Source organism: Mugil cephalus, chromosome 15 (assembly GCF_022458985.1).
Source record: "Mugil cephalus isolate CIBA_MC_2020 chromosome 15, CIBA_Mcephalus_1.1, whole genome shotgun sequence".
NCBI lineage: Eukaryota > Metazoa > Chordata > Actinopteri > Mugiliformes > Mugilidae > Mugil > Mugil cephalus.
In genome coordinates this window covers 17,303,955-17,318,171 of record NC_061784.1, presented here as the reverse complement: position 1 = coordinate 17,318,171, position 14,217 = coordinate 17,303,955, and the positions used below count along the sequence as shown (strand labels likewise).

The 14,217-nt window shown below is 39.9% G+C and overlaps 1 protein-coding gene across 2 annotated transcripts in view; it reads left to right on the top strand.

The window, feature by feature from the left end:
- The window catches only part of LOC125021192 (rho guanine nucleotide exchange factor 12-like), a 34,646-nt gene that overhangs the window by 8,297 nt on the left and 12,132 nt on the right, over window positions 1-14,217 (top strand). For both annotated transcript variants that reach the window (XM_047607150.1, XM_047607149.1), the window contains exons 2-18: window positions 2,690-2,781; window positions 4,601-4,699; window positions 4,791-4,840; window positions 5,912-5,969; window positions 6,343-6,536; window positions 7,290-7,406; window positions 8,340-8,465; window positions 9,839-9,937; window positions 10,034-10,144; window positions 10,577-10,675; window positions 10,780-10,822; window positions 11,750-11,855; window positions 11,947-12,069; window positions 12,164-12,196; window positions 12,528-12,642; window positions 12,735-12,840; window positions 12,938-13,162. In XM_047607150.1, the coding sequence (XP_047463106.1) occupies window positions 2,690-2,781; window positions 4,601-4,699; window positions 4,791-4,840; window positions 5,912-5,969; window positions 6,343-6,536; window positions 7,290-7,406; window positions 8,340-8,465; window positions 9,839-9,937; window positions 10,034-10,144; window positions 10,577-10,675; window positions 10,780-10,822; window positions 11,750-11,855; window positions 11,947-12,069; window positions 12,164-12,196; window positions 12,528-12,642; window positions 12,735-12,840; window positions 12,938-13,162 (1,796 nt within the window). The remainder of the gene's footprint in view (window positions 1-2,689; window positions 2,782-4,600; window positions 4,700-4,790; window positions 4,841-5,911; window positions 5,970-6,342; window positions 6,537-7,289; window positions 7,407-8,339; window positions 8,466-9,838; window positions 9,938-10,033; window positions 10,145-10,576; window positions 10,676-10,779; window positions 10,823-11,749; window positions 11,856-11,946; window positions 12,070-12,163; window positions 12,197-12,527; window positions 12,643-12,734; window positions 12,841-12,937; window positions 13,163-14,217) is intronic.

Sequence of the window (14,217 nt, the reverse complement as noted above, 5' to 3'; positions counted from 1 at the left end):
CAGAGGCTGTTGACGACTTAGCAACTTGTTCTGACATTTTGTCTTAGTGGAACCAGGCTGATTTATTCAATATCATTGACTAATACTAGCTTAGCATGTGCACACAGTTGCCAGTTGTGGGAAAAGTGTCGATATGGCAATATATCACAATACTTTTTCTTACAAAACTGTATCGATTTTGAATGACTTAATATTTCAATTTTAAAAGAAACAGAAAAAGTAATGTTTTGGGTGTTTTTTTTGACTCAGTTTGTCCAATGAACTATTGCTGTCATCTGATTTACATGTATGCAACTTGTATTTTAATCTGCATTTATGTAGACTATTGCAGTATATCGCAATATCATAATATTGCAATAATATATTGTATCGTGACTCAAGTATCGTGATACTTATCGTTGAAGTTGTTGCCAATAACAACCTCCCTAGTTGCCAGTTTTACCTATGATGTCAAGCTGAAACTCATACTGTCCTGCAGTTCCATGTTTGTGGTCTAATTGTTAGAATAAACTGTCATTACAAAGATAGATTAACTAGTGCCTGTAATTCATATTTGTTAAATAGGATGGGTATTTTATTTTAAACAGACTCTAGTGTGTGGTGTCAAGGCATTTTTACGATAAAGACTCCTCCTTGAATTCCTCCTCCTCCTGTGTTTTCAAAGATCCCACCTGACCAAACCTTAAAGAGATGACTTTTAAGACGGCACATATCAGAAGCTGAAAGCTGAATTCCTCCCTCTTATCTTGCCCTCACTTACTGAGCTGCCACCCACTGAGCAGGATGCAGTCTGCCCTCGTCTCGCCACGTCTTATCAGACGCTAATCTCCTCCAACCACAGCGAAGAGGTTCCCTAAGTGGGCCTTCAAATCTCAAGGTTACCACCTTATTACTCTGCTGTTCAACAGGACTTACAGTTGTGACTTTTCTCCCTGTTTAGTCTGGTTTGTGTTCAACAAAAAATGTTCCTGGTTCTCCGTCTCCTCCTTGAAGCCTGAATCTAATATCCCGGCTTTTGATTGGTTTCCTCCATCATGAGGGTAGTTTAGACGGGACTGTTCACTCTGTTTTCCCTCAAAGACACCTCCTTCCTCCTTTCTCCTCCTCCTTCCCGTCCCCCTCCTCTGTTTCTTTCCCAGCCTTCTCCCACATTCAGGAAACTGAGGCCCGGGCCAAAACCCCTAGTCTCAGTTTCCGGGAATCTGTCCCACAAAGCCACGGCATAGTAAGTTGGCTCTGACGTGGGAGCCATTGTTAAAAGCCCAGGGCCCCCATTGTCCAAAGGAGGAACGGCAGCACAAACAAAACCCCCTCTTGTGGAACGAGTAGGAGGAGCCGCAGCGGGGGGGACGAGGAGAGGGAGCCTTGGCTATTAATATATGAACTTCAAGTCAAACTCCTGTGAGGGACATGCAAATTAAATCAGTTAAACAAATACTAAAAAAAAGGGAGTACATGGAGGAACTTTTATTCACAGTTTGACCTTTCAGACACCATGTATGCTTCGATAAAGGAGTCATTTTATCAAATTTAGCCTCCGTTTGTCTCATCGCCTGCAACTTTTTTATTTTTTGCATAAAGGTTACAACATCATTTGTATCATTAATAATCATTTGTTTCACCAAAACCTTTGAATAAAATTTTGACTAAAACTGAATTTAAATATTCATTTTGAAACCTGCACATTCTGTTTATTTCTCCAAGTAGGCTCACATTAACAACTAACTGGTAACTGGTGGAAATGTTGGAGAACATCCACTGGATGTGCATACACACCTATCAGTGGCGATATTGGCTTGGAAATTTTGGTGGGGCCATGCAGGGAAATCTTATAATGCAATCCAGAAACACCATTATAAATACCTTCACAACAAAAACACAGTGGCAAGTGAGAGAGGCGACCACAGCACCTGACAGCAACGAGTGACGATAGAATTGCAGCTGAATAATGTCTTTACACATACAATACCAATCTGATGACATATATTAACATATCAATAGCTCCACCAAACGACCGTGTTCATGATCTCACTATATCAATTAATCGAGACTGCAACGTGACAACAATAAAAACACAATGCACAGCTCATGACGTGAACGGCGCACACCCAATACACAGCAATCAATATACAAAGTCACCACACACAATATACGACAGTCAAACAGACATTTGATTTGATGTTTTGTCCCTGACACACGTATCGCAAGTTACACAAATCCCATTATAATTCAAACAATATGTAAACTACCTTATCAATTCCATTTAGATTAATAATCAAATATGGACATTTCATTTATTACTTATTAACTTATGCACAACCATATTTGTGACAAAGGAAAACTTATAAAGACCTATAATCCTCGCCTGCACAGCAACGCCCACAACATTAAAACTAGTGACAGGAAAAGGAAATAACATTGAGCATCTTGTGACAATTCAGTGTTCTGCTGGGAAACTTTTGGACCTGGCATTTATTCGTGTGGATGTTTCTTAGACATGTAGCACCCACTTAGACCAGACCAGGGACCACTACCCCATAGCAATGACACTCATTGATCCAGGAGCATAATCAGTGACAAAAAAAAATCGGGGTCAGGGGAAGTATCTGTTTACAGCATCACCTTTGTATCGGTATGTTTAGTAAGTGTTTAATCTTTAAGGTCTTAACGTAGCTAAATGTCTCCATAGGACCCCGAGCATTCTCAACAAGGACCCCACAGACAAGAAACCAAAGAATGAGAAGTCCCCCGTCTCCCTCAAACATGAGTTTGACCCAACAGGTAAGAGATGAAGGTTTGTGTCTCTTCTTATCTTTTTGCTTGTCACTTTAAAAATGTTCTTGTTTCAATATGTTGATATGATGTACTGCAGAGTCTTCCACTTTGGAAAGTAATTGTAATTTACTTCGTTAAATTAGGGTTGATTTACTTCGTTAAATTAACAGCTAATTAAATGAGGTTTAAGCCCTGGTTATCCTTGAATAAACATTTCTTCCTGAGGGTCATCTTTTACTTCTACATTTGCTTTAAACTCTTTAAATATGAATCAGACCAAAGCCGTTTCCCTCAGTAGCTGTATAGGGAGCGAACACTGAACATGTTTTGTGTGTGTAGTCGGTGCTCAGGAACAAGTGGTTGAGGTGGTTTCCTGGGTTGCAGGGTTGACATTAATCCTTCCTGCACTTTTGTTCACCCTGGAGTCTTGAGGCTCCTCATGGAGTCCAGAAGACAACCAATTATCCACTCAGATAATTCTTTGAAGTGGGAGAAGTAAAAGGGAAAACCGGACAGGCGGATTACGAAACTTCCTCAATGGCTGCAGGAAGAAGTTTTCTTGATGTTCCAGATGTTCCCTGCAGATAGGTGTAGTAAGTTGGTAGGAATATAAAGAGGGAATTCTAGAAGGTCAGGAGGATTCGGTTTTATTAAAATTGGTAATGATACTTGTGATCCTGGCACATCCGGGCCATTTTGTGTTCTTCAGGTAACATTTTAATTCAATATCTGCTCAGATTTTCCACTGCCTCATTTATTTATGGTTAATGGAACAGAATACAAGCTGAGCTAATAGATGTAAATAGGTTAAACCAGGCTTCATTACTGATGCACAGTTTTCTGTTGCCAAAATACCACAGACATACTATACACCACCATACTGTATGTTTAAAACAAGCATTGATTCAACCAATTTGTTTTAACATCCATCCTTCCATCCATGCATCCTTCTAAATGTGGTATTCCAGACGTCCGTCTAGCTAGTTTTGCATTCTACTTTCTCACTCAACGTTCTCCGTCCAGTTATGATAAGTTACAGGCCAGTTGAATGCACTATACTGTACATGGTGTAACTGCTGATTACCTGAAATGCCGAAGCTTAAAGGTGTTGCTTTAATTGTGTAAATTATGATTGAATCCATAGTTCCATCTTGAGCAATCTGGTGTTAGTTATATTTAAGTTTCTTTTGTGCTAATGGTCTGTAAATGGTCAGATTCATTTGAGAAGGAGTGCGCTCTGTAGCTGGACGTTGGACTATTTCCTAATAGACAAACAAACACATGTCTCAGTCCTGATCAGTGGTTATTTTGATTCTGTACAGAGCAATGTGTCATGCTTGATCTCTTGCATAATTGGTTTCGGATTTAGTGTCAAGTCTGTTTTCTGATGTCCAGCTGTTGTTACGTACAAAAGAGTGTCATCTGCATATAGAACATCTTCACCATATTTGCATGCTGTGACTTTAAAGCGGGGTTGTCTTTAAGTTTTAAGACTTGTCATGGATATTTTTTTAATATATAAGAGCTCAAATAGAGAACAAATCTCTCTGAAGGTTCTTACTTAAGAGAGAAGGCTGCTGTTTCTGTTTCAGTATCTTGATTTGTCATTTCCTGTGTGGAGACTATGTGTTTTAACAGTTTTCACTTGCAGTTTTAAAGCAAACATATCAAATATTAACAGCTACTTGAAGACTTTACTGTTCAGAACAAAAACACAAACTTTGTCCCATAAAGGTGGATCATCTACAGTTTGGTTCAGGTTTTGCCTTTAAAGTGTGTAATCAAATAAAATGTGTTTGCGTGTGTGTGTGTTGGCAAACGCCAGGTCTGGTCCACCGCTGCGTGATAATCCAGAGAGATGAAAATGGCTTTGGGCTGACAGTAAGTGGAGACAATCCCGTGTTTGTGCAGCTGGTCAAAGAAGGTAAGACTCCCACACACATACTCACCAAAACTAAAAAAAACACACTCGTAGAAGCAACATCTCTGAGTCTCTGCTCTCCTTTCAAACACAGATGGAGCTGCAATGCGAGCTGGTGTCCAGACAGGAGATAGGATCGTTAAGGTTTGTTTCATTTTTATTTCTAGCATCAGAAAATTATCATTTCTGAGCCAGAAAGTGAGTGAAAGAATGAAACATTTTTTTCATGACACAGCTTTTTCACCTATTATCTTCAAATACCTACCTTTAGGTTTCAGATTAGCCTTCAGTACTGAATATTGATCCAACTCCAGTACTTATTTCTTAGGCAAACTGATACCTGACCTGCTCATTGATTTTGGAGTTGATACACATCCAACAGAACACACAAATGTAGCTGGGGCCACAAATGTTCCTGTCAAAATGTCATCATGCTATATTCAACTTTTCTTTTGTGTAGATGCTGAGTTTCTCAATTAGGTCCGTGTAAATGTCTGCCCATTGCATGGTGAGCAGTCCTGTCAAATCATCTATCACTCACTGGATGGACGATTTGACAAATTACGTTAAGTGAATCATTATTTGGGGGTTTCTTGTTACACGTTAATGCTAATGCTAATGCTAATGCTAACCGCTAGCAAATGCAATGTAGTTGTGTGTTTCAGGGGTGTCCAAGCAGAAGTTGCATTTACTACGTTACCCTCCACAGTGGTTCCACTTACTTCTTGTTAAAGAGGCTTCATTTGATAAAGACATATTTGTCCCCCCCTGTGTCCGCCTTTGGTCAAATCGTCCATCCAGTGAGTGAGAGTGTAGGGGTCAGTGAATGTAGTCCCATCAGTCAGAGTCAACTTTTTAAAACAACACTCGCGGTCTCAGGGAGTGAGTGTATTGGTATATTCTCTATCATTTCCTTATTGCCAAAACAGTCTCTTGAAATATGCTAACCGCTGTTTACAGTCTATAGTGTTTGAGATGTTTTGCTTCCGGTTAAGCCCCGCCCCTCAAAATATGTCACATTGTCTACAAATCGTGAAGGGGTCTATTACTGATGTCCTAGATGGTTTGTCCCAAGCAGGTGGTCTACATTTCCAATTTTTGATGAACTCGTCGTACCTTGTCGTACTTATTAGAGTGATCTCTTGGGCAAACTTTGACTTTTTTGACCTTATTTTTACGGACAAACGTGTTAAAGTCCTTTTCACCTTCTCACAGGTTAACGGGACCTTAGTTACGCATTCAAACCACACAGAGGTTGTAAAGTTAATCAAATGTAAGTATGCACTTCTGTTTTTGCCTTCAGTTATGCTGCATAGCATTCTAGCTGGTTTCATTGTACCTAGTTTGTTTAGTTAAATCATGCATCCTGCTGTTTTTAAACCAAAATCTACTGTAGGGTGGTGGTAGGCCGGATCAGCTGTCAATCAAACAACCAAAGCCATGCTGCATGGAAAATAAATATTATTATAGAAATCAAGGATTTTCTTCATGCATGATTAAAATAAATAGCATGAACTATTTCATGATGCTGCTTGGTAAAGCTTACTGATAAAGGTTTCTGACAGATTCTCTGATGTGGTTGTGATGCTTTTTTTATGCTTCTCCCTCCCTCCCTTCATTCCTTTCCCATGACTCCTCTCTGGCAGCGGGTTCCTATGTAGCTCTGACAGTGCTGGGGAGGCCTCCAGGGCTTCCTCAGATTGCCCTGGAAGAGGACAAGCAGGAGAAGGAGGAGGGGGGAGATGTCGGCATGGCCTCCTCTCTCTTGTCAGGTGGGGAGCTATGCGGCTCCCCGACCAACAGCCTCCGGGACCATGGCACCACCTCTATGAGTGACGGGGTAAGAACGAGGAGAAGTGTGTAACATTTCTCAGCGGTGCCTCATTAAAAGAAATATTTCTGACATTTAGTTCCTACAGATGTAAGCAGCCTTAATATGCAATATGTAACATGCCTGTTTGGAAAGCATGGTTGAGATCCAGCTGCTGCTGCATTCAAGACAACTTGGGAAAAAACAGCTTCCAAAATAAAATAAATAGCTGCTGTACATATTTTAATGTTCAGCAAACAGTGCCAACATGCCAAACTTTTTTTTTCTTCTCCAAAATAACCTGTAATGTGAACGCTATGATATCACAAGTCCGGAATATACAATTTCCGAATTTTCATGAAGGCGTCATCTAGGCCGGCGTTTTTTTCATCAAAGTCACTGTTGTCGGAAAGATGGAGACAAATTACTTAAGCATAGTAAAAAAATAATAATAATAATAATAATAATAACTAATATTAAATGTTATGATGTAAATTTAGGGTTGGAATATGATCTCCAGATATCTTTGTATAAATTGAAACTGAATTAAACGTTTAAATTGGTAATCGAATAATTCCTTAAATTAATTAGCTTGAACCCCCCTGAATATGTTTCATGTATAGATGCAGAGGAGCTGCATAATACTCTGGAAGGTCTGATGGTGCATCTGTTGTTTCTTAGATACGATCAGGGGGGGCTCCAAGGGAAAAAGGTTGGGAACCACTGGTCTACAGGACCTTTTTTTTTTCTTTTTTTTTTAATTTGTATTTATGTGTGTTTCAGGGCGGAGCCTCAGGATCCAGGAATGGTGAAGCTGAAGAAGGAGACAGCGGGTCTCCTCTGAGGGATCAGACCTTGTCCTCACAGTGCGACAACGGGACTTTGGTCAATAACAACTCTGTGAGTATAATGATGAAAGATCAGAAAGTGTGTTATTTGTTGGTTGGTGAAACAATTATGATAGATTAAGATACGACACCATATCCTACCGTACCTTACCATATGTATGATACCGTACAATTCAGTACACGTGGTGTTGTACCAGACGCGCTCTGACTACACATTATATATTCATACATATATGTTCATCACTCCTGTTAGTTTCATATTATCAGAAATTTTAAGCTAGTTTGAAGCTGAACAAACAAAGTATTAATGAAATGATTAGAAATTAGAAATTTGGGGTCGTTCTCATTAAGTTAGTTTGTACTAATCCTTTTGGTTGATGTTGATTATAGTTGGAGGATACCAGTGAAGAAGGTTTAACTATTAGACCCAAGTGGGAACTTTAGACGTGGCCTTAAAATATGCCCTGAGAAGTGAAACAAAGGAAGTTAAAGTACTTGCTAAACTCAAATCTTTTATCTACCGCTCTCTTCTCTCATCCAGGCTGGTTAGACAGTAAATATCAGAACTACTTTTATACCAACGCTTTCCATCCGTGACCATTTACAGATTCAAACATAGACAAATAAACGAAATAGCGAAGAACTTAGTAAATGTGATGTAGACTTGTGTTGTTTGTGGTCCATATCACAGGTGCTGCTGCTGACTGGAGATTGTCATTAATAATGTGTTGTGGCTATACGCGGATTAAATACAACACAAAGCCCCTCTGGAAATGGCGCTTACGCAGACTTAATAACACACTTTATCACAGCTTCTAAAAATAGGGATGAAATCGTCCTACTGTGCAATCTCTGGGGGATTTCCCAGTATTCAGCAACAGACTAAACAATCAATTTGGTTTAAGTGTCGTGTTTTTTTTGTGCTGCCCTCTATATGTGTGTGTGTGGGTGTGTGTGTGTGTGTGTGTGTGGGTGTGTGTGTTAGATGCACAGCAGTCCACTCACAGAGAGTCCTGGCAAACGAGAAACGCCCTGTCAGAGCCCGAACGTTATCCGCAGAGACGGCCTCAACATCAGCTCGTCGCCAGACACCGAGAACACACCTGACACTGTAAGAGACGCACACACACACACACACACACAGACACACACACACACACACACACACACACACACACACACACACACACAAAACCATCTCCGGTAAGTTCCTAATCTTAATTGCGATTTTTACTCTAAAAACAAGTGGGTAAATACGTTGATATTCTGCAAGAGTTTGGCCTCCACAACTTAATAAAAACAAGAACGTTGTGAAATGTTCCCATAAAGTCATTAGTAAACTTAAAGTAAAAGTTTTAATAGATTACACAAAGTTGCGTTTTGAAAGTGAACTCGAGGACAAAATGCATGAACGTTACAAGAGACTGGAGTTGTTGGATTTATGCAGAATTTGCACAAACCTCAGTCGTCCATGTCCGTGTTGATGCTGTTGCAGTTAAGTGGAAAAATGATCAGGTAGCGGGTATTGCACATTCTGAACTGCTACAGTGAATTAAATACACTAGAAGATAAAAGCTGATTTTAACAATACAACTTTATTCAACGAAGTGTGTGAGACAAATTAAGAGCCTCTGCACATGTCTTCATCCATCTGTGTAGCCGTCCATGTTTCCTTTGTACGGTTTTAAAGCTGGACCGACAATACTGACGTGTTCGTATGCTTTTCCTTGTTTAACCAATTATTTTATGTATTTATTTTTTAAGATTCATCTGATCAGAAAATAATCGTATTTATTTATTATTTGTTTATTGAATTGGGACAATGCACATTAATCAACGTTGATGCGTTAGTCGCCAGTGTAAATGTGCCGGACTTAGCACAAATGCTAATTTTCAGCCGTAGTCCCACAACACAGACAGAGAAGACTTTAAAACAACAGTCATACAATAGACAATTACAGAGCCAGACACAGATAGACAATGTCAAAACAAACCAAAAAGGAGACAGACAGACAGTATGGAAACAGATAATATTATGATAAATAATTATAAAACTAAATATAAATATATATATATATGTATTAATGGACCAAGAATGTGAGTACATGTCTGATTTATTTTTAACCAGTGTTTTTTAAGAGAACAGAAAGACACTATTCACACAAAGTGCCTTCCTAGGTAGCGTAGTTTGAGTGCTGCTATGAACAGACAGGAGTGCAGACATGTGCAGTTTATTTGTCATAGCCTTTTATTTATTTAAAATGCACAATGATGGCAGCAGCTCATGCTTTGATGTGCATGAAGTTCTAACACTCCAATGTTCATTATGTATGTTTGCGGTTATAATTGAGCGTGCTATCCTGCTACATTAACAGCATTTTCTAAGAAAGGTGTTGAAAGCTTCTCAGGTTGTTTTGACTGAATACAAGGCTTAGTCATGTAACACACATTGTTTTGCTTTACCCTGAACATGTTATGACTCAGGACTCCAGTACCCAGTGCACTGTGAGTAGCCCTCCCTACCTCCTCAACCCCCAGATTATTGGAGCCGAAGATGACGACTTCGACTCTCAGCAAGAGCAGGTATTTAAAGAAATATTCCAAACAGTTGATGAAATAAGACAATAAGCAGACTGTGTGCTGCATGACCGTCAAACACCAAACTGATTTCTCTCCCAGATCAATGGATATTGTAGCTGCTTCCAGAGTATTGACTTGCTGAAGTGTCGGCCGGCTCACCTTGCAGTTTTCCTCCATCATGTGGTCTCGCAGTTTGACCCTGCTTCTCTGGTACATATGCAAACACAGAAACAAAGTCTTTCATCTAAACGTAGACAGAAAATATATTTGTAGCCACAAAATATGTTATTTACATTCTTGCCTTAAGATCGGAAGTAAAGCAAGTCAAAACAAAACGTGTCTAAGTACTGTTTAGCATGCTAATGTGCTAGTAGTTGCTAGTTGTAACATTTGTAGTAAATATGTAGCCCAACATTCAAAACAGTGTCATCATTATCACTGAAACCACAGACATGCAGTGATATTCTGAAAAAAACTTGTCATAAATGCAAGTGGGCCAAGGATTGAGCCCTGAGGAACGCCATTGGTAATTTTGACAAAAGCTATTTCCTCATAATATAACATGTATATCATAATTTGTTTTTGGAGCTTTGACGTGTTACACAAAATCATTCAAAGCTCTTGTTGTTTTCCCTCGGTTAGCTTTGTTATCTCTACGCTGAGATGCACAAGCAAACCAGCTCCAAAGAAAGTCGACGCTTCTTCATGGAGTTTCATTCGCTCTTCATGGATCGAACTGCGGTAAGTTAGCCTCCTGTTTTTTTTCTTCCTCTGTCAGTGTCTATTCTGTTAAGCCAAGTGTCTATACGTGTTTAAATAATTCAACTTCTGGTTGTCTTTTCCAGAATCTTAAAGTTCCAGTGCCGGAGGCGGTTGCAGCTGAACTTGGTAAAGACACAAACACGCACACAAGGAACCAAAGATAGGATGCAATTATTATGTTAAGTTTATTGAGGGCTAACAGTGAAGGATACATAAATGAGGCGCTGCAGAGTGTGACAGTTTAGTCCAAACTAAAATTCTGAAAACATGGAACCATGGGAACCATAAGAGTATGTGAACGGATATATCCAGAAAAGAAACAGACAAAGGTTTAAGGCAAGGCAGGACTACACTGATCAGCCACAACATTATGACCAGTGACAGGAGAAGTAAGTAACATTCACCATCTTAGTGGTAAGAAGAGGGAGTTTTTTATTTTATTTTATATCATTAGTCATGGGTCAGATGTGTTTTAGTTTCAGTTCTGCATCCTGTTATTTATAACTTATTGTTTGTAGTCACCGTTCTGCTGGGAAACTTTTGGACCTGGAATTCATTCCTATGGATGATACTTAGACATGTACCACCCACCTAGACCAGACCAGACAGACCAGACCAGACACCCCCACCCCCATAGTGATGACAGTCCTTGACGGCAGCAGCCACCCCCAGCAGGATGCAGCCTGACACACAAAAATAGTTCATGAACAACTCAGAAAACATGAAGAACACCACAAAGTGTTGACCTGGCCTCGGAATTCACTAGATCCCAAACTGATCAAGTATCTGTGGGATGATCCACAGAGGCTCCTCCTCTCAACCCATAGGACCCAAAGACCCCCACTAACAACATCCTGTTACCATATACCATATACACCATATACACCATATACGGTGTATAACCAGCCAAAAAAAAAAAAAAAAAAAAGGTAAAGCAAGACACCAAATAAGAACCTTTAAAAATAGAAACAGGAAACACAAGGAAAACCAAACAAGACATACCATGACATTGTTAAAATGGGTTTACAGTATTTTTATGTGTTTGTGTGTCAGAGAAGCGGCGGCTGGAGTTGATTCCAGAGGACCTATGTAAACAGTACACTCAGACGCTACAGGACACGCTCTTACCAGACCTGCACAAGAACCTGGAAGACTTCAGGTAACGCCTGTCTAATCCATCGTGTCTCTGCCGGAAAGGATAATATCTCACGAGTTAACACGGGCGTCTGTGTTGATGTGTGTGCGCGCAGGCAGAAGCGCAGCATGGGTCTGACGCTCGCTGAAGACGAGCTGTCCAAGCTGGAATCGGAGCAAGCCACGGAGAAGGAATGCTCCTGTGCTGAACACATCCTCTCCAAGATAGAGGACATCCTGTGAGACATCACCGCAAAGACGCACACATGTGTATTTTTAATTGTCTCTGTTCCTCATGTGTGTGTGTGTGTGTGTGTGTGTGTGCTGTTGCAGGTTGACGTCGCAGCCCTCAGAAGAGGAGAAGTGGTAAGAAGAGGGAGTTTTTTTTTAAATTTTTATATCATCAGTCATGGGTCAGATGTGTTTTAGTTTCATTTCTGCATCATGTTATTTATAAATTGTTGTGGGTAACAGTGTATTTTCAGTGTCTGATTGTTGACCTCGTTGCACAGGAAATATTTCGTGAGATAGTTCGTAGAAAGAGGGTGGTAGATTGATTATTTATACAGTTATTAGCGCTAAGATCATTAAAGTAACTGATGCATAATTTAAAAAAAAAGTCTGCACCATATAGTCTGAGGTTTTATAGACCGTGCAATATAAACCATAAAAATAAACTTTGTGTCTCACGTTGCAGCCAAACAATGCAGTATGTGATTCTCAGCTACATGAAGCACCTCGGGGTGAAAGTGAAGGAGCCGCGTGGCCTCGAGCAAAAGCGAGCGCGGATCAATTTCCTTCCCAAGATTAAGGTGCAGCCCCTTCTTCAGTTTTAGGATAACCACCTTGCGTCATTCTGCGCATGTTTTGTAGAAGTTTCATTTCATTTGTTTTTAACGAGCAGAAAAGTATCAAGCCCGAGAAGGAAGGTGAGGAGAAGGTGAAAAAGCCTCGGTTTCCCAACATCCTCGGCCCGCCCCGGCGTCTGAGCAGAGTAGACTCCACTTTAGGTGAGATAGGCGGGGGAACTACAGTTTAACCCGTACGTGTCTTATATGTGAAAGATGTGTGCGTTTATTGTCTGCAATTGTGCATGTTTGCCTGCAGTGGGTAAAGCGGTGGAGCTGAACAAGCAGCGCTCTCCAAAGCTCCCGCAGCCAGCCTTCGGCATCCCCGAGGTTTCTGACTCTTCCGCCTCCGGACGGATCCGTGCGAATCTGCTCAGCGAGGGGTCGGACACCAGCACCCAGTCTTTGCCTTCCACCGCCTCCCCTGTTCACAGCTCCCCCACCGGTCACATCTCAGATGCCAGTGGACAGGAGTCAGACTCCAGTAAGATATCCCTGTCTAAGTCTGAGGTTGATATTTAACAGGATCCCGTCACACATTAAACACTGATATCTGCCTCTCAGCGCTTTCCTGCTTCTGCCCCAGTGTTTCTTTGGAATAACTTTGAAGAATCAGTGATCGGAGATAAGAAACTCCTTCCAAGTCCTGGAAGAGGCAGACAGGATATCCTGGATATGTAATGTCCTTTGTCCCCACAGCCATCAGACTTTCCAACGCCACCACTTAAATGTTCCCTTCTTAAAATCGCAAAAATTGTAAAACTGCCCGGTTAACTGTACATAATTTAATTTAAATAGTTATTCGATTAGCAATTTCATTCAGTGTCAATTTATACAAAAACTGTAGATCACATTCTAAATCTGAATTGCAAAATTTACATCCTAACATTTAATATTAGTAGTTATTTTATTATAATTTTTTTTTTTTTACTATGTTTAAGTCCTTTGTTTGCAGTTAGGACACATTCTCCTAGTTTCACAAATTTACTTTCCAACAGTGACTTACAGTGAAAAAATGTCTAAGATGACGCCTTCATGAAACCTCGGAAATTGTATATTCCAACACAGAAATTTCAGACTTGCGATATCATAGCATTCACATTACACGTTAACTCAGAGGAGAAAAAATAAGTTTGGTGTATTGTCACCGTTTGCTTTAAATATGTGCAGCAGCTATTGGAAACAGTAATTTCTGAAGTTGACAACTTTTTTCCCAAGTTGTCTTGAATGCAGCATCAGCTGCAGCTGGATCCCAACCAAGTTTTCTATTCTATTCTATTCTATTCTATTCTATTCTATTCTATTCTATTCTATTCTATATGATCAAATTTCTGTAGTTTAAAAAACAAACAAAAACATTTTCACAATGAAACCCTTGAAGCATGTATTTAATTTTACTACTTTGTATTAAATTTGAGATAAAATAATTATTATCAAAGGATGAAATCACCCTTATCCTCCTGTTCTCTCCTACATATAAGCAACAAATTAATCTCTTATATTACCACCTTTGTATGAAAGAAGATCAAAGCATAAATC